The sequence below is a fragment of the Lotus japonicus genome, chromosome 1 (genome assembly GCF_012489685.1).
Source record: "Lotus japonicus ecotype B-129 chromosome 1, LjGifu_v1.2".
In the NCBI taxonomy this organism is placed as follows: Eukaryota; Viridiplantae; Streptophyta; class Magnoliopsida; order Fabales; family Fabaceae; genus Lotus; species Lotus japonicus.
The window spans coordinates 106,612,760-106,632,696 of record NC_080041.1 but is presented as its reverse complement, the minus strand read 5'-3'; the positions used below and the strand labels follow the sequence as shown (position 1 = coordinate 106,632,696).

Below are 19,937 nucleotides of genomic sequence, written 5' to 3'. Positions count from 1 at the left end.
GGGGAATGTATTGGGTGCCACGAGGATCAACTGACACATGTGCTTTGTTGTTCCAAGGACGAATGGAAAATAGTGAAAAGGACCAACCTGAATTGACTTGGCAAGTTGGAGGAGTTATGGAGCTATTTTTCAAGTAGAGGGGACCAGACTGCACTAAGTTCAAGGACCAACTTGGGTATTCACTCCTAAGAAATAAAAAAATTTCAATGTTTCTACCTTGTACTAAATCATCAAAGGAGATGCTTGATATCAATGTGTTGTAAAATCTCTCATTGTTTCATTCCTTACCTTTTAGGTAGTCCACCCTAGTGGACACCCTATTGTTCATAATTTATTTATTTATTTTGCAGTAAACTATCTTGAACTTTACTCACCTGCGACTTAAGCCCTCAACTTTTAAAAGATATTTTTATAACCTTTCGCTTTTTAAGTGTGCAAAATTACCTTTCTGTTAACATTTTTGTTAAATTTTAACAAAATTTGTCACATGACATTTTCTCTCCCTAAATTACCTCTATAAATGAATCAGTGATAAATGCTTAATTTCTTTCCACATTTTTTCCTACATTTTTTTTCATTTAGCCATGTTTGGAAATTTATTAGATTTATGACAACACATCTATCGTTTCTTATTAACGAGTTATTAATTACTAGTTTGTTAAAGGCTTTTTTCTCCTAAACATTCATCACATAATTCAATTTCTACTATAAGATCTACTGAGACGATTTCTGATAATGAACTGACTAATGGTAATGAAGACAAGCTTGTTATCGAGGTCTATTTCAATTTCAATCATTAAATTGAAAGACTATTTTTTATATTGGTTTGGATAGGATATTAGAGGAAGGATATGTAAGTATTGTTGGGAGTAGTAGTCCTAACTCCTAAGCTAAAGCAGAAGAATGTGGTAGATTTAGGGATGTGCTATTGAGAAGAATACTATACTAGAATTTACTTTGCTATTTTATTAGTATGTAACCAATAAATTACCAAACATGGCTATACAAGAAAAAAAGGTGAGGAAAAAAATCTAGCAAGAAACCAAGCATTTTTTTTTCATTTATTCATTAAGAGGGGTAATTCTGGGAGAGAAAATGTCATGTGCAATTCATGTGACAAAATTTAACAAAAATGTTAACAGAGGGTTGATTTTGAGAACTTAAAAAAGTTTATGGTTATAAATAGACATTTTAAAAGGTAAGAGTTTAAGTCGCACATAAGCTAAATTTCAAGGTAGAAATTTGCGTTTTCATATATATATATATTCTTAACAGTTGCTACTCTTGGAAAATTAGGAAGAAATGTTGCAAAAGTGGAAGAACCATTGCTTTGAAAAAGTAAAATTTCCGGTAGACCTTCGGTGAAATCTAATGTCGGGTTTGCTTCCCAAGGTTAACACAGTCACATGCAAGGTATTGTGTGCACTCATAATCTAAACATGTTGGAGTCTCTACAACAATGTTTAGAAAAGAAAATGAGAAGAAGACATTATTTCATTTTCCATCACTAAAGGGAGAGGAAGATACTTCCTTTTCTTTCCCACTATTCTCTTTCATTTTTCTCTTATAAGATGGTGAAGCGTTTTTTACTTCCAACCATTATGCTATTCTCCAAGCCCAACAAAGATAGCATTTTTTTTTGAACAGGAGATATAGCATTTTAAAGTTATTAAAAGGATGATTGAAACTTGAAGTACAAAATGAAACTGGTGCTCTCCAACGTATCGTCCAATTAAGAGGAATAAAGCTAATATTCTAATACCACAAGACATTTAACGGTTGAATTCATGTGAGTATGTAACTGAAGGTAAAACTTTAAAACTCAATTAATCTATTTGAAGAGGTAAAGAAACGGAAGCCACAAATAAATACAATTGAAACAGTAAGATTAATTGTGTCTTTGGCTAGTTGGCATAGATGGAAACTTTGGCAGTTAGATGTGAAATCAGCGTTTTTAAATGGTCATCTTGAAGAAGAGGTCTATGTTTCTCAACCTCCTGGTTTTGAGGTTGCTGATAGTGATGGAAAGGCTTTGAGATTGAGGAAAGCCCTTTATGGCTTAAAGCAAGCTCCAAGGGCATGGAACAAAAGGATTGATTCTTTCCTCACTCAAACTGGCTTCAGGAAGTGACTTGTTGCATGTTGTCTATGCTGATGTCTGTGGACCATTTGAGGTTCCCTCAATTGGTGGAAACAAGTATTTTGTACTGTTTGTGGATGAATTCAGTAGGAAAATGTGGATTTATTTGATCAAGGCTAAAAGTGAAGTGTTCTACAATTTTAAGAACTTCAAAGTTCTGACTGAAAAGCAATCTGGAAAACAGCTTAGTGCTTAGAACTGATGGAGGTGGTGAATTTACTTCCACTGAATTTGAAAGATTTTGTACTGAGAATGGAATAGCTCATGAGGTGACGGCTCCCTATACACCTCAACACAATGGTGTTGTGGAAAGAAGAAACAGGACCATAATGAATATGGTGAGAAGTATGCTAAAAAGTAAGGGGTTGCCAAACAGTTTCTGGGGAGAGGCTGTTGTTACTGCCACCTATGTGCTGAATAGATGTCCTACACTCAAGCTTGAAGGAAAAGTACCAGAAGAAGCATGGACTGGAAGGAGACCTTCAGTGAAACACTTGAGAGTGTTTGGTTCAGTTTGTTACCGACATGTGCCTGATCAAAGGAGGAGAAAGCTTGACGACAAGAGTGAGCAGTTGGTTTTTGTTGGATATCATCCAACAGGTTCCTACAAACTCTTGAATCCTGAAACCAAGCAAGTAGTCTACAGCAGGGATGTCTACTTTGATGAGGCTAGCACTTGGAAGAATTTCAACAAAGAAAGTGAGCCAGTCCTCAAGCTGCTTCTTGATTCAGATAATACTACAACACAGCAAGTAAATGAGCATGTAACTGCTGACAATTCAGTTCCAGTTGCAGCTGAAAGAAGGTCAACAAGGAATAGAAGCATGCCTTCAAGACTCAATGATTATAATGTTTTTCCAGATAGTGCAATCACTGATGATGGAGAATTGATTCACTTGGCTCTTTCAGCTGAAGCTGAGCCTGTGACTTTCCATGAAGCAATAAAGGATAACACTTGGTGTGAAGCCATGAAAGAAGAACTTAGAGCAATTGAAAGGAACAAAACATGGGAGCTAGTACCTCTGCCTCAAGGGAAAGTTCCAATTGCTGTAAAATGGGTTTTTAGAATTAAACTGAAACCAGATGGAAGTATAGCCAAGCATAAAGCAAGGCTAGTTGCCAAGGGTTTCATGCAAAGAGAAGGGTTCGATTACAGTGAAGTATTTGCTCCAGTTGCCAGATTTGAAACAGTAAGATTAATTGTGTCTTTGGCTAGTTGGCATAGATGGAAACTTTGGCAGTTAGATGTGAAATCAGCGTTTTTAAATGGTCCTCTTGAAGAAGAGGTCTATGTTTCTCAACCTCCTGGTTTTGAGGTTGCTGATAGTGATGGAAAGGCTTTGAGATTGAGGAAAGCCCTTTATGGCTTAAAGCAAGCTCCAAGGGCATGGAACAAAAGGATTGATTCTTTCCTCACTCAAACTGGCTTCAGGAAGTGCACAGTAGAGCATGGTGTTTACATCAAGGTAATTAGTAACTCTGATGTCTTACTATTGTGTTTATATGTTGATGATTTGGTAATCACTGGAAGTAATGAAACTGAGATAGAGAAGTTGAAACTGAATCTGAAATCAGAATTTGAGATGTCTGATCTGGGTGAATTAGCATATTTTCTTGGTATTGAGTTTCTTCAAACCAAGAAAGGAGTAGTTATGCATCAAAAGAAGTATGTTTCTGAAATTCTAAAGAGGTTCAACATGATTGATTGTAATCCAGTCACAGTGCCAGTTGAAGGTAACTTGAAACTGGAGTTTTCAGAGAATGAAGCTTCAGTTGATGCTACTTTGTTTAGACAGCTTGTGGGTTGTCTAAGATTCATTTGTCATAGCAGACCAGAAATTTCTTATGGAGTAGGGCTTGTTAGTAGATTCATGGCTCAGCCAAAGCAATCACACTTAGCTGCTGCGAAAAGGATTTTGAGATACTTGAAAGGGACATTGACCTATGGCATTTTATTTCCACATCAAGAAGGGAAGGTTAAGCTACAACTTGTAGCATTTTCAGACTCGGATTGGTGTGGAGATAAGGTGGATAGAAGAAGTACATCAGGGTATGTCTTTCTCTTGTCCGGTGCCCCTATTTCCTGGAGCTCAAGGAAGCAATCTGTGGTTGCTCTTTCAACCTGTGAAGCTGAGTACATAGCTGCTTGTAGTGCAGCCTGTCAAGCACTGTGGCTATCCTCATTGTTGAGTGAATTGAATGTGGATATTGGTGAAGTTGTGGAATTGCAAGTGGATAATAAATCTGCTATCGACTTGGCTAAGAATCCAGTTTCCCATGGACGTAGTAAACACATTGAGACTAAATACCATTTCCTACGTGATCAAGTAACAAAAGGAAAGATCAGCTTGAAGCACTGTGGAACTGATTTGCAAGTGGCAGATATTATGACTAAGGGTTTGAAAACTGAGAGGTTCAGGAACATGAGAGCTATGCTGAATGTTGTTAGCTTTTGATGAAGACTGCAGAGTCTGCAGCTTGATGTTCCGGAAGTATTGCAACATTTGAAGAGCTGCAGAATTTGATGTGTTTTTGCTACTGAATTTGCTGTTTTTTGTTTACTTTTTCAGCAATTTGATTTCTGTTTGTCTGTTGAACAATTGGAATTAAGGGGGGGTGTTAAGTAGTTAATCCCAATGTTCACGGGGTTAATTGTGTGATTAGTTAAGGCTTAACAGATTTGTAAGCTAGTTAGTTGAATGGGTCTATATAAGGACCTTATTGTATTTTTCTCTCACAATGAATAATAGAAACACTTTTCTCCCCATTTTGATTCTTCTCTCACGCTCTCTCTTTTCCCTGATACTGTGATTTTCATTCTTATTCCTTCAGCTACTGTTAAAAGAAGTTTTTCAATATTAAAATTGTTTAAATATAAAGTCAACATTTTCAAATATATATATATATATATATATATATATATATATAAGGTCAACAAAGATATATTGAATGAGTTAACTATCTTATTTATTGAATGTGAAATGTAAGAATTGCTTAATTGTAAAACTCTAATAAATGATTTCTCAGCTCAAAAAACTAGAAGATATATTAATATAAAAATTTAATCATTTATATGATATACTCCTTTAAGTCTCTATAAGATTCTTGTTAAAGGAAAGTCACTTTAACATTTTTCGCCTTAGACCCCAAAATGCCTATACATAACCCTATTGATAGGATCCGTCTGGTAGTACCTATCGCCTATTTCGATTTTAAATGGGGACCCCTACCAGGGATGTAGACGTTAGGGGTTGTTGGTTTGGCGTCAATGCATAATGCGTGTGTGCAGTGGCGGAAGCACAGGGGTGACTTCCCTGTGCTTAGTCACCCCTGGCTTCCTAACATTTCTAAGGGAAAAAAAATTGAAGCTGAATGTAGTCACCCCATGGGACATAGCATGTGAGTGAGTGGGCAAGGCTACACGACACCTCTTCTTTTCTTATTTCCATTTACTGCTGTCTGCACGTGAGCACCTAGTCTTCTATTTTTTTTTCTTTTAATAACACATATGCGGGTCCCACACACTAGTACAATTTAAAGCAAAGACACTACAATTTAAAAATAAAGAAACAAAAGCGTGGTTACTGCTGGTTAAGGAAACAGAAGAAGAACAGAGAAGGAAAAAAACAAGGGAAAAGGCCAAAGGCAAAGAGAATAAGACTTCATTGTCTAATTGGATTTATGACATTGAAGAAACAACTCAAACAAAGCAAGAAAGAACAAGAGATTTTGCTGGTACAACATTTAGAACCTCTCTATAATCTACTTTCTTTCTTGCTATTACTTTTTCATATATCACTTTTTATGGAAATTCAAATTTTCATGTGTTCAAACTCAAATTTATTGGTTCAATTCTCTTTTTTGTTGCTTAATTGGTCTGATTATATGAGATTGAATTTGTGGTGCTTGTGTTTTGCTTGAAAAAAAAGTGAAAAATATATGCACACCAAGTGTTTGTAAAAAGTTCCCTTTAAGATTTAGCCTTCAATAAAGAGTTTTTGCTTTCGTTGCTTCCTTCTTGTTATGTTATTGCTTTAATTTGTTGTTTTTTGATGAATTTGTTAGTGTTAATTGTTTATTTGAATGTTAAGAAAAAGATTAAATATAGAAAGAACTTCGAAGTTATAATCAAAGTCATGTATTGTGTTATTATAATCAATTTTATTCCACTAGTGATAAATTTACTATATAATTCATTTTTTATTTGCACATTCTATTGTTTTACTCAAACTCTATTGTTTTACTCAAATTGTTTATTTTATTAGCTTGAAAAATGAAGAAGAAGAAAACTATTGACTTTTTCTTTAAGAGAAAAGAGAGAGATGATGAACAAGCACAACCTTCACTTGTTTCACCAACTTCAATAGATATTAATGTTTCAAATATCGTTGAAGTTGGACAACCAACACAATCAACCGTAGAGCAACTTGTCCAACCACCTCCTTCAAAAGCTTTGAGGATTGAACAAGAAAGAATCAATATTGATGCTTTGATTCGTGATCCTGGAAAGCGTCCAAGAATTTTGGATTATCTTGTTAATCAACAAGATGAAATTAGAAGAGCATACATAAAGTTTGGACCGTATCAATTTTTGATGGATGAATATCCGTTTTCTGGTATGTACTCTACATTATCCATTTTTCTTTTTATTAATATCATATGAACATCTATTATTATTTATATTTTTAGTAATTAACTATTATTATTCTCTCTTACAGTTTTTCAAGATCAACATCGTCGATTTCAAGCTCGTTGGTTTGAAACTTTTCCTTGGTTAGAGTACTCGCCTGAAATGGATGCTTGTTATTGCTTTCCTTGCTATTTATTTTCTAAAAAATCAAGTCCTTTCACTTCAAAAGGATTTAGAAATTGGAGAAAAGTAAATAGTGGAAAAGATTGTTCTTTTTTAACTCATGTAGGAGACGGTCCTAATTCATCTCATAATGTTGCTCTTAAATGTTGTGAAGATTTCAAAAATCAGTATTGTCATATTGATAAATTCTATCAAAGCAAACTTCACAACAAATTTCATGTAATCGCATGCGTCTTAAAGCTTCTGTGGATGCCGTTAAATGGATGACATTTCAAGCTTGTGCTTTTAGAGGGCATGATGAAAGTGTGAGATCTAAAAATCGGGGAAATTTTATAGAGATGATAAAACTTTTGGCTTCTTATAATAGAGAAGTAGATGAAGTTGTCTTGGAAAATGCCCCTCAAAATGCAAAGTACACATCACCCACTATTCAAAAAGAAATCTTACATGTTTTTGCAAGGAAGGTGCAAAGTGATATTCGTAAAGAGATTGGTGATGCAAAATTTTGTTTACTTGTTGATGAAGCTCGTGATGAATCTAAGAGGGAGCAAATGGCTCTTGTCATTAGATTTGTTGACAAGAATGGATATGTTAAGGAGCGTTTCTTGGATATGATACATGTGAGAGATACTACTTCACATACTCTTAAGGAAGGAATTTGTTCTATATTATCTCACCATAATCTCAACATTAAAAGTGTTCGGGGCCAAGGATATGATGGGGCTAGTAATATGCGTGGAGAGTGGAATGGTTTACAAGCTTTGATCCTTAAAGAATGTCCTTATGCATATTATGTACATTGTTTTGCTCATCAGTTACAACTTGCTCTCGTTGCTTCGGCTAAAGAAGTAGTTGATGTTCATGCTTTTTATCAAAACTTGAATATGATTGTCAATGTTGTAGGTTCTTCTTGTAAACGCAATGATGAGTTGCAAGCTGCTTATGCAAATGAAATTTCACATTTAGTTGCAAATGATGAGATTGAAACAGGAAGGGGGGCAAATCAAATTAGCACACTACAAAGACCCGGTGACACTAGATGGAGTTCCCACTTAAATTCAATAACCCATCTTTTACGATTGTATAATGCAACAACTACGGTTCTTGAAGACTTGGCCATTGAAGGATCTACTTATTCTCAACGAGGTGATGCCACTTATGCTTTCAAATCATTAATGTCATTTGAATTTGTTTTCATTTTACACTTGATGAAAGAACTTACGGGAATCTGTGACAAACTTTGTCAAGCTTTACAAAAAAAAACTCAAGACATCTTGAATGCTATTTGTTTGGTGTTTACCACAAAATCATTAATTCGAGAGTTAAGGGATTTTGGTTGGGATTCTCTTCTACAAAATGTTAGATCTTTTTGTGATAGTCGATCTATTGAAGTTCCAGACATGAGCTCTTCTTTCTCTGACATAATTCGATCTCGTCGTCAAAAGGATAAAGTGACAATAGAGCACCATTACCGTATTGATGTATTTAATGTTGTCATCGATTATCAGTTGAAAAAATTGAATAGCAGGTTCAGTGAGCAAGCAACTGAACTTCTTAAATTGAGCACAGCTTTAGATCCTAAGGATTCATTCAAGTCATTTAATGTTGAGCATATTTGCAGTCTTGTTGAGAAATTCTATCCTTCGGATTTTTCTGGCCAAGAAAAGATTCAGTTACCATATGAATTGCAACATTATGAATTTGATGTGATCAAAGATGTCAACTTTCAGAATTTGTCCACTATTGGTGAATTGTGTCAAAAGTTAGTTGAGAGTGAAAAATCAATTGTCTATCCTTTACTTGATAGATTGTTGCGACTTGTTTTGACTCTTCCTGTATCAACAGCAACCACTGAACGTGCTTTTTCAGCTATGAAAGTTATAAAAACAAGGTTGCGCAACAAGATGGAAGATGATTTTCTCACTGATTACATGGTTGTTTATATTGAAAAGGAAATTGCTGAAAAATATACCAGCGATATGATAATTGATGATTTTTACTCTATGAAACAACGACGAGCACAACTTTAGCCTTCAAGTGTGAAGGTATATGTTTGATCTTACTATATGTTTGAGAATATTAACTATGAATGTATCTTAATAAATTGTTTATACTTTGCAGGTTTCATCTTTATCTACAAGGTAGACGCACTTTTGTGCTGATAATTTTTTGGTGTGGAAGAGATATTTTGTGGTTCTTCTCTTCAATTATCTACAAGATAGTCTTTTTGTTGATCATGATTTTTTGTTCTCACCAAAATACTTATGAGCCGGTTAGTATCTCTTGCACCCAAATTAATCTTATGTTTCTTATGCTTTTATTAAATATCTCTTGCACTCAAACTAATTTTTTGTTCACACCAAAATACCTATGTGTTTTTTTAGCAAATTTTTTATTTGATAAGAATTGAAATTTTCGTACAAATTATATTTATTTAGATCCTAGTCACCCCTTCTGAAATTCCTGCCTACGCCCCTGCGTGTGTGTCTATATATATATGCTTTTGGCTTGTGGAGGGTTTTAAGAGGTTATTGGTGGACTTTTGCTGTAGTAGTTGAGTTTTTATTATTTTTTATTACAGAAAAACAAAACTAACTAACCGAACCTAAGTACAAGATAGCATATACAAAGGAGTGTGTTCGCTTTCAAATTTGAACTGAGACCCAAGACGGCAAAAGCCAATGTAAAAAAGATTAAGGCTAATATATGATGATCTGTATAATCCATAATTTGACATATAAATTAACTACATAAGCTGCAAAGAGACAAAAGGGCGCAAATAATCAACTGCACAATTTTAAGGTATTCTCATCGCCGACAATTATGAGGTTAATTCATCGAGTCTTGGAGATCACGTTAAATGGGATAGGCCTGCCGTCCAGAAATCGAACTTTAAAATAAATAATTGAAGAGTTCATTTATCTACCAATTGTGTTACATCTTATTAATACTTTCACTTAAAAAATGGTAACTTAATGGGGTTTATTTAGTGATGTTTCAATAAACCCCGCAGATACCGTTATTAGTTACTTAACGGATTTTTTAAATTAACACCTCACTCAGCTTTTCGATCTCACGAAATCCCTCTCTTTTTTTTAAAACATTTTAAAATCTAGGGGAACCTAGAGAACAAACGGCTAGAACTAATGGTTTCGGGGAAGACTCTCTTAGGAATGGTAGTCGGTAGACGAGGTTAGGGTCCTAAATTTTTAATTTTTATTTTTGCCTCCAAGATGACATGAAAGAAGCCTCATTTTATAATTCAACTTGTCCTTTCCTGAGAGTAGTAGATATCATTGATTTCAAGTTTTCAACTCAAAAAGCTTGGTTTATTTATTTGACCACATTAACCATTGCTTTTTTGTGCAACTAGGATATTCACGATCGACAACAGTAACTAATTCTCTCACTCTCGGTGTTAGCTCGAGAAACAACTCGCCATAAAATGCCTTTCATTCTCACGTGCGCACAATTACTTAATTCGCTCTTCAATTGATTCTTAGAGTCTAAAGTGTATGTGAACTTTTTATTCACCACTCTCTCTCATTCAACTGATACATTATAAATCTTCTAATTAATTCATCTTGGATTCTTGGCCCATGCTAAGAGTAGCAGATTTAGATTTAATCATTTAAACTCAAAAGCTTGATTTAGTTGACCACACTAACCATTCATCTGCTCTTCTCTTTTCTTCGTTCTCTCTGTGCTGCTGCATTAATCCTCACGATATCCATGGCTGGAGAAGGAGAGGGTCCTGCTATTGGAATTGACCTCGGCACCACCTACTCCTGCGTCGGAGTATGGCAGTATGACAGTGTCAAAATCATCCATAATGACCATGGCAACCGGACCACCCCCTCTTACGTCGGTTTCACTGATTACGAGCTCTTGGTCGGTGATGCTGCCAAGAACCAGGTCACTAGGAACCCCACCAACAGCGTCTTCGGTAGCATACCCCTCCTTATTTCATGTTAATATATGTTTAAAGTTCCACTACTTCATTTCAAATTTTCATAGACTTTTAGCGTTGTTACGTCACTTACTTGCGATCATACTATATCATAATTAATCTGTTATTTGCAACTTACAAGTACATACGTTGTTACTAATTAATTAACTTATTCTATTCAACTTAGCTTTCATGAAATCATTACACTTTGCATAAATCGCTTTGCATAAACGTTGTTCGTGTGTTTTCATCTATGAATATATTAATATTATGCAGTAGTTGTGTGTTGGAGTTCTTGTTCTCTTTATTTTGATGGAACAGGATGTATCATATTTATGCTTAATTAATGAGACAGTTTTGCTTATTGGTTAATTGAATTAATTTGTGGCTGTAGATGTGAAGCGTTTGATTGGAAGGAGATTCTCTGATGCTTCCGTTCAGAGTGACATGAAGCTATGGCCATTCAAGGTCATTGCTGGTCCCGGCGACAAGCCCATGATTGTTGTCAGCTACATGCATCACAAGAAGCAGTTCACTGCAGAGGAGATTTCCTCCATGGTCCTCATGAAGATGCGTAAGATCGCTGAGGCTTACCTCGGTTCCACTGTGAAGAAAGTTGTTGTAACTGTCCCAGCATACTTCAATGACTCTCAGCGCCAGGCCACGAAGGACGCATGTATCATTGCGGGACTTCATGTCATGCGCATCATCAACGAACCTACCGCTGCTGCCCTTGCCTATGGCCTTGACACGAGAACCACCACTAACGATGAGAATAATGTGTTGGTTTTTGACCTTGGTGGTGGTACTTTTGATGTCTCTCTTCTCAACATTGATCAAAACAGTATCTTTGAAGTTATGGCAACTGGCGGAGACACCCATCTTGGAGGTGAAGACTTTGATAACAGGATGGTCAACAAGTTTGTTGAGGAGTTCAAGAGAAAGCACAATAAGGACATTAGTGGGAACCCGAAGGCTTTAAGAAGGTTGAGGAACGCATGTGAAAAGGCAAAGAGAACTATCTCATCCACCGAACAAACCACCATTGAGATTGACTCATTGTGTGAAGGTGTTGACTTCTACACCACAATCACTCGTGACATGTTTGAAAAGCTCAATATGGACCTCTTTATGAAGTGTATGGAGCTTGTTGAGAACTGTTTGTGTGATGCTAAGATACACAAGAGTGACATAGATGATGTTGTTCTTGTTGGTGGGTCTACTAGGATCCCCAAGGTGCAGTCATTGTTGCAGGTTTTCTTCAACGGTAAGGAGCTCTGCAAGAGCATCAACCCTGACGAGGCTGTTGCTTATGGAGCTACTGTTCAAGCTGCTAAATTGAGTGGTGAGGGTAATGAGAAGGTTAAGGATCTTCTGTTGGTGGATGTCACTCCCCTTTCACTTGGTGTGGAAACTTGTGGTGGTGTCATGACTGTCCTGATTCAAAGGAACACTACGATCTCGGTCAAGGATGAACAGGTTTTCTCTACATCCTCAGACAATCAGCCTGCTGTGTTGATCAAGGTGTACCAGGGTGAAAGATCTAGGACCAGGGACAACTACTTGTTGGGTGAGTTCATGCTTTCTGGCATTCCTCCTGCTCCAAAGGGTGTTCCTCGGATCACTGTTGGCCTTCGTATTGATATCAATGGTATCATGAATGTCACTGCTGAGGATAAGACAACAGGAAAAAAGAATGAGATCACTATTACAAATGACAAGAGCAGACTCTCGAACGAGGAGATTGAGAAGATGGCACTGGAAGCAGAGAAGTACAATTCTAGAAAAGATACTCCATATTCACGCTTGGAGGCACAAGCAGAACATAATACTTGCCCTATATTACCAACCCCAAATTTACAGTCTTTTCCTTCTGGTACCTTTGGGTATTATTTCAACAATACAAAAGAGGCTTCAGAGAAACTTATAGAGGCGCTAAAAGATGATAATTTCAACGTAATTGGATTGCATGGAAAGAGGGGCTCTGGTAAAACAACGTTACTCAAAGATAAGATAGAAGAGTATGAAACTATTTTTCATAAAGTTATATTTCTCCCTGTGTCCGAGAATCAAGACACGAAGAGCATTCAAGAGGAATTTGCAAGGACATTGAACGTGTTTGAAAAACATGACACTGATGCTGTAAGAATCATGAAAATAATTTTGGCATTAGAAAGGAAGGATAGAACTACTCTGGTCATCTTGGATAATTTTCCGGCAAAGTCTAAACTGCAAGAATTAGGTATTCCTTATAACAACAAACAATACAAATTCCTTTTGACCACACGTGACGAGACAGACTGCATCTGCATGGGATGTGACCATTCAATTTCTCTGGATCCCTTATCTAATGATGAAGCTTTCACACTACTACGGAAACTTTCTGGTGTTAATTCTCAATCTGCTCTATTTGAAGTGGCACAAGAAGTTGCATTCAAATGCAATGGTTTACCTGGATTTATTGAAGAGGTGGCGACTTCCTTGAAAAAGAAGTCCTTAAAGAAGTGGGAAGAATCATTAGTTAGTTTAAGCCACGACTCAACCGCCCGCTACCAGGTTTTTATCAGTTTTAGAGGAAGTGACACTCGACATGTTTTTACAAAGCACCTCCATTATGCTTTGTGCCAGGAGGGGTTCACGACCTTCAAAGATGATGAGTCATTGGAGGGTGGGGTCCCAATCGAGAAACTTCTTGATGATATTGAAGAATCAAGGTTTGCAATTGTCATTTTATCTAAAAACTATGCAGACTCTGAATGGTGTCTTAAAGAACTTATCAAGATTCTTGAGTGCAAGGATAAAGAGGGGAAAAACCAGCTAGTTTTGCCAATCTTCTACGAAGTGCCACCCACAGACGTAAGGCATGTAAGAAACAGTTATGCTGATGCTATGGCCAAACATGAAAATAATGGAAAAGATTTATATGCAATCAAAGCATGGAAGAAGGCTTTGTATGATGTTTGTGCGCTGACGGGATTTGAAAAGCCTCACGATTGGTAAGTAGTATACTTTTATATACTTTTTTTTTTGGGTATAAAGCAGCTTAAAAAAAACAGAAAAAAGACCATGCACATGAATACATGATACACTTTTAATTAGACTTCACGAATAATTTATCGGTTGAATGAATTGTTTTATAACTTAAAATTTAGCATGTGATTATGTAGTTAATTTTAACTAGGTTAGGTGTCTGTTGAAGGAATTTTAAATTATGAAATACTTTGTTTGGATATATAAAATAATTCTAACGAGTGATTTTAAAATTTGGATTAAATATGTATTTGGTCCCTTACTTACACACCATAATGTAAAACGGTCCATATAAAAATAGTTCATAATTTTTAGTTCTTGGAATTTTTTGATCAGTATAATCTTACTTTTGAAATATTTTTTATCCAATCATCAACCCACGTGACAATCCTAATTACATATAGGTGTCCACGTATATTTTTCACATGATTTTTAGTCTATAAAAACTCTCTTTCATCAAATTTAGTTATTTTAAATTTCTCTTTCATTAAATTTAGTCCTTCAATATTATATTTCATATGACAACGATTTAATTTTTTTTCTCAAAAATTACCTTATCGACCCAAACACTAGATTTTAGGTAATTAATATAGGGTGAAATGCACTTTCCAAAAAAATATATAGGGTGAAATGCAGGTTTTTTTGAAACTAATTTATAGTTTACAATATCAGTTTATTTTTGGATTAGTTATTTTAAAATTTAGAAAAATAAAATTTATGACTTTTTATTAGTATCATTTATAAAACCTGTTTGAAGAAATATTTTAAAATGAAGGTGTTAGTGAGAGAGAGGATAAATCGATGGTCGCTACTAGACTGTTTTCTGGTAGTGATGGTAGATTTTTTAAATTTTAAGTAATAATGTAGAATTTGAAATAATTTATTTTGCACTAAAATTATCTGGTAAAAGTAGCTGCAGGGGAATTTTAATATTCTATAGTCTTTTTGTTTGTGGATAAATTTGTAGTATATTCTTTTGATTTAAAAAAAAAAACTGGATTTCACACTTTTTTTAGAAAAAAAATCCTATGAATTAATACATTAATCCATTAAAATCTATTACCCAAATACATCATTCTTAGTTAAATTTCATAAATGGTGTCTCATCTACTGACACAAGCTGTTTAATACTAACCCATTTTTTATATGGAAAAGGCTAATAACACTTTTTTAACATTTTCTTCGGTACTCTCATATATTCATTGATTAAATTTTGTGGATGGTCCACTAATAATATAAAATTCACTTAAATTTCAACCAATTAATAAAAGATTGTTGTAGAGAGTGTTTCAAAAAAAAGAGTTGCAAGCACTTCTCTAATTTTTATATTTTCATTTATTTAACGCGACTTTGTTAACAAAGAATTTTGTCGGACATGCTATATTGCAAGTGTGATGTTCAAGTTTTACTTCTTAATTAACTTAAAAATCAAAGTTTTACAATTATCTAGCTTCAATGCAGTTTGGTATCTTGTGTACGTGGTAGCATATATTTCTGTGAAATCTAATCAAACTTAGTTTTATACACGCAGTGGCGGACCTTAAGGTTGACACAGGGGAGCTGTAGCTCCCCCACAGATTTGGCCAATTTTTTTTTAGTATATAGGATATATATTATAGTCTATAAAATCATATATATAATATCTAACAAGTGTAAGTTGCAGTGGTAAAAAGTTGTTGTTAAATTATATGTTGAGTCTTTGATCCTTAGGAGCCTCATTTTTGAAAATATATTTAACTTTCACCACACACGGGTTAAAATTGTGAGAGTAATTTAATACACATAAAAAAAAATTTAAAACTAATAAAACTTATGTCAATGTTACAGACTCAAGTACCAAATTCTTTAAAAAAAACGTCATAGACTCATAGTACCAGAAAAAGGAGAAAAAGTAGGGGACTTACCCAACAAGTTTATAAAAAAAATAAAATACTAATATTTTAGTACTTTCTCAATACAATTGACATTGATTATGCTGAACTTGGACTTTGATTATGCTACTTTATGTAAGGAAATTTAGTTATTTCATTATGATTAACAACACTTTATGTGATTTGGATTTTAGTATATGATATCAATATATAAATTAAAATACATATATACTTAGACTAAATGACTTTTGATTCACTATGAAATACTTTTTTGCTGTTAACAAAATATTTCGAATTTTATATATTTAAATTTATTTGAGCTCCCCCAGTAATTTTGTTGAAGTTCCGCCACTGTATATACGTTTTATAAAATGGGCAGCATGTAACAGGCATCACTTGGGTTATAATAAATTGACAAAATATTATATACCTTTTCAGGACCAGAGATCAATTTATTGAAAAGATTGTCAAATTTGCCTGTGATCACAGACATCGTTTGCATATACAAAGCATGTATATGAACTAGAAAAGAGATTGCTATTCCTTCTGGATCCCATCAGCAGGCAATGATTTGGTAAGGGTTAAGCTTTAATTCAAGTGTGATTGGTGTATATAGAAATCAATCAGATCGCTTCTAATCTATTGGTGGAATCGTGATTTAATGGTTTGAAGACTATTTCAATAATTATTTCAGTTGTAAGATGTTCTTATGATGGTGGGGATATATTTTCTGACATTTTTTGTTTGTAAGGGGTGACCATATCATACATTTTCTGATATTGTTTGTAAGTTTATATTAGGCTTAAAAGCATTTTTGGTCCCCACAAATGCGCTTCGTGCAAAATGAGTCCCTAAACTTCAAAAATAGCATTATTGATCCCCAACGTTATACTCCGTCATCAGTTTTGATCCCTTTTATCTTTTCCGTTAGAAAACTAACGGTTTTTGCCTACGTGGAATTTTTTAATAATATTTAAATTGATAAATTTAATTAAAATTAAAATAATCTTGAATCTTCATCTCCATCCTCCTTTATGTTGATCATCTTCTCCAACATTAAATCCAGAAAATAAAATAATTCATCATCACAACCCTTTCTTCCATTTAATTCACCAAAAACCTTAAAATCAATGATCAGAAACTCATGCTCAGAACCAGATCTAGGGTTTCCTCATCCCAAATCACAACTCCCAATTCATGGACACAAACAGCAGCAAAAAAATCATAACTCAACCAAAAAACAAATCAGCAAGCATCCAAATCCCAAAAGATGATGCCAAGTGAGATTGTCACCAAAAGTCATAACAGCAAATCCTCGTAATGGAGCAAAAAACGAGCCAACAAAGCAGATCTGGAAACCCATCCTCAACCTACACCAAACCCACCATCCAGATCTGAAAAGAAAACTCGAAATAAAACACCATTAACGAGAGAGAAGGCCGCGATTTGGGTCGAAGGTGGCTGAGTGAGGTCTCGACGGCGCTGGAAAGGGGAATACAGAGCAGCGGCGATGCGATTTGGATAGAGGAAGCGGCTGTGGTGGTGATTCGGGGGAGAGAAGTGGTCGTGGTTCTTATGAGAAGAGGAGCAGGAGCTTTGAAGGTTGGATGTTAGAAGGCTGCTATGGAAGGAAGGAGAAGAGGACGTGTTGTGGTGGTTGAGGTTGGCAGCTCAGATTTTGGATCTGGAGATGAGGTGGTGGCTCTTGAGAAAGAGATTTTGGGTTTGGGGTTTTGATGTTGTTGGAGTTTTGGGTTTGGGGTTTTGACGTTGTTGGAGATTTTGGGTGGGGTTATGGCTTTATGAATTTTGTTTTTTTTCTTTTCCACTTTTCCCTTCTTTTTTGAAAAATATTGAAGAACGTATGAAGAGCATAGAATGATGTATGAAGAAGATAAAATAGTGCATGAATGTTTCTGGATTTTCCAGAAATCGTTAGATTTTTGACAGAAAAACAATAAGGACCAAAACTGGTAACGGGAGTTAACGTGGGGGACTGAGAATGTTAAAAAAATTGTTTAGGGACTCATTTTGCACAAATCTCATTCGTGGGAGACCAAATGTGCTTTTAAGCCTCTATATTACTATAACAATAATTTTTTACTTAAAAAAAATAAACCAGAAGAGAGATTTCAGATTCTCTTTCGGTGAGTGCAACACAAGATAGAAAGGATAACAAAAGGACCGACTAAAGCTGGATTTGGTTGGCAAATCCTGAAGGGCCTTACACAGTGAAATCTGCTTTTAACCTCCTGCAGGGTTTGGAGGATGATGAAGAGCCAATTCTAAAGTTTGTATCTCTGTGGCGAGGCGCAGCGCCTTCAAGTATCCTTGCTTTTGACTGGAGAGTGCCGTGGGGGAGATTATAAACAAAGGATAACTTACTACGAAGGGGGATGCTGCCTAACAGTACTGATTCATTAACTTGTGTATTATGCACAATCGGGGAAGAAACCTTACAGCACCTCCTCATTCACTGCCCGATCTCTAATTATATTTGGCAGCTTTGTCATAGATGGCTGGGAATCCTCACAGCAGATCCAGAGACGTGTACCCTGCATTTCGTTCAGTTTGGGAATGAGCTCTTGACAAGCAAATCGAGACAAGGTGCTAAAACTATTTGGTTGGTAATGGCGTGGACCATCTGGCTGACAAGAAATTGTATTATCTTTAGCAATGGTCAACAGGATTCAGAAAGGATGTTTGAGTTGGCCCAACTAAGGTCCTGGAACTGGCTGAGAGCAAGACACAGACAATTCAAATGAGCGTTAATCCATGCACGGTACTGCCTGGGATGTTTTTGAATATAATGTACCTTGGCTTGTTGAATTTAGTTGTGGATAAATTGCTTGCTTGGAGGATGCGTGGATCTCTTCTCTGATGAAAGAAAGAATTGTTTGAATATGGTTGGTTTGTGATTCGGGTTTTAGCAGGCTCCAAGCTGTGTGCTACCCGTGTTGTGTAGCAATGCTCTGTTCAGTCTATGTTTCTGTTTTTTCTAATCAGTCAAGTGTATTGTGGAACTGTATTGTGGGTGTGTCCTACCCACTTGAGAGACTTCTCGAAAACAATTCAAATTTTATGTTTTTTCTAATCAGTCAAGTGTATTGTGGAACTTTATGTTCTGTTCAGTCTATGTTTCTGTTTTTTCTAGTCGCCCAACAAATCCCCAACACAACAGTCAAACTTTCACAAAGCATCTATCTATATGATGCTCTGCGTAATGAGGGATTCCAGGTCTTCAAAGTTGATCGATCAATCATTGGAAGACGGAACCCCACTTGAGAAACTTCTTGGAGCCCTTGAAGAATCAAGGTTAATTAGCAACTTTTGTTTGTTTGAAAACTTGGCAAACTCTAAATAGTCTCATAAAGAACTTGTCATGATTCTTAATCGCCAGAAAGCAGAAAGCAGAAGAAACACATGTTTTATCAAAGCTTATTAGAGTATACTATATAGTTTCTGATAAGTAACTGATAAGTTACTGCTGTGAAGTTAGTTATTCTAGCTATCAAGATTAGTTGTTAGTATAACAGAGTTAGTTGTTAAGCTGAGCTGGCATAACAGAATTAGTTAGCTTCTTATGCAAGCTTGTTAGCTCTCTATAAATAGAGAGATTATCAATTGTACTAAATTCAGTTAAACATTTCAGCATTTTCAACAAAGCTTTTCATTTAGTAACAGTAACTAAAAAACTACCACAAAAATGAGGTGTTTGAATGTGGTCAATACTATTTACATATTACTGCTGCTTGTATAGATAGAGTAATGATATGTACACACCTCATTTTATAAACACTTCATTTCCACCTATTTTTATTTCTATCTCTCTCCTCTTATCATCTATCACATCTCATACTTTCTCTCTCTTACTTTTTATTTTCTTCCTATCTCTCTCCTCATTCCACCTCTTTCCACCTCTCTTAGAGGTGTGAAAGAATCATTATTGGTATAAATAAAGCTATGTAGAGTGTAGTCTCCATATAGTTAACCAAAACCCAAACCCAAATGTCAACTAAGTAACGGGATGAGCTGGCAAACCGTGTTGCATTCATTAGACTTTTAAAAGTAACAAAACGATTGTGGCGTGAAATGATTCAGACCCCACAGGAGTTCAATTAAATAACTAACCAT

General features: G+C 35.4%; 2 protein-coding genes across 2 annotated transcripts; both read left to right on the top strand.

The window, feature by feature from the left end:
• Window positions 1-6,413: 6,413 nt before the first annotated feature.
• LOC130717472 (uncharacterized) lies at window positions 6,414-8,983 on the top strand. Its single transcript, XM_057567707.1, has 4 exons — window positions 6,414-6,756; window positions 7,194-7,333; window positions 7,418-7,679; window positions 7,854-8,983. Exons 1-4 carry the CDS (start codon window positions 6,414-6,416, stop codon window positions 8,981-8,983), a joined length of 1,875 nt encoding a protein of 624 aa, XP_057423690.1.
• Window positions 8,984-10,575: 1,592 nt separating this feature from the next.
• LOC130717461 (heat shock 70 kDa protein 18-like) lies at window positions 10,576-13,902 on the top strand. Its single transcript, XM_057567692.1, has 2 exons — window positions 10,576-10,899; window positions 11,297-13,902. Exons 1-2 carry the CDS (start codon window positions 10,686-10,688, stop codon window positions 13,900-13,902), a joined length of 2,820 nt encoding a protein of 939 aa, XP_057423675.1. The 5' UTR covers window positions 10,576-10,685.
• Window positions 13,903-19,937: the final 6,035 nt, after the last annotated feature.

Coding starts and splice junctions, on each gene's coding strand:
- LOC130717472 (XM_057567707.1), top strand. CDS start 6,414: ATGAAGAAGAAGAAAACTATTGACTTTTTCTTTAAGAGAAAAGAGAGA. Junction 6,757..7,193: donor GGATGAATATCCGTTTTCTG/GTATGTACTCTA, acceptor TGCGTCTTAAAG/CTTCTGTGGATGCCGTTAAA. Junction 7,680..7,853: donor CCAAGGATATGATGGGGCTA/GTAATATGCGTG, acceptor TTGTCAATGTTG/TAGGTTCTTCTTGTAAACGC.
- LOC130717461 (XM_057567692.1), top strand. CDS start 10,686: ATGGCTGGAGAAGGAGAGGGTCCTGCTATTGGAATTGACCTCGGCACC. Junction 10,900..11,296: donor CCCCACCAACAGCGTCTTCG/GTAGCATACCCC, acceptor TTGTGGCTGTAG/ATGTGAAGCGTTTGATTGGA.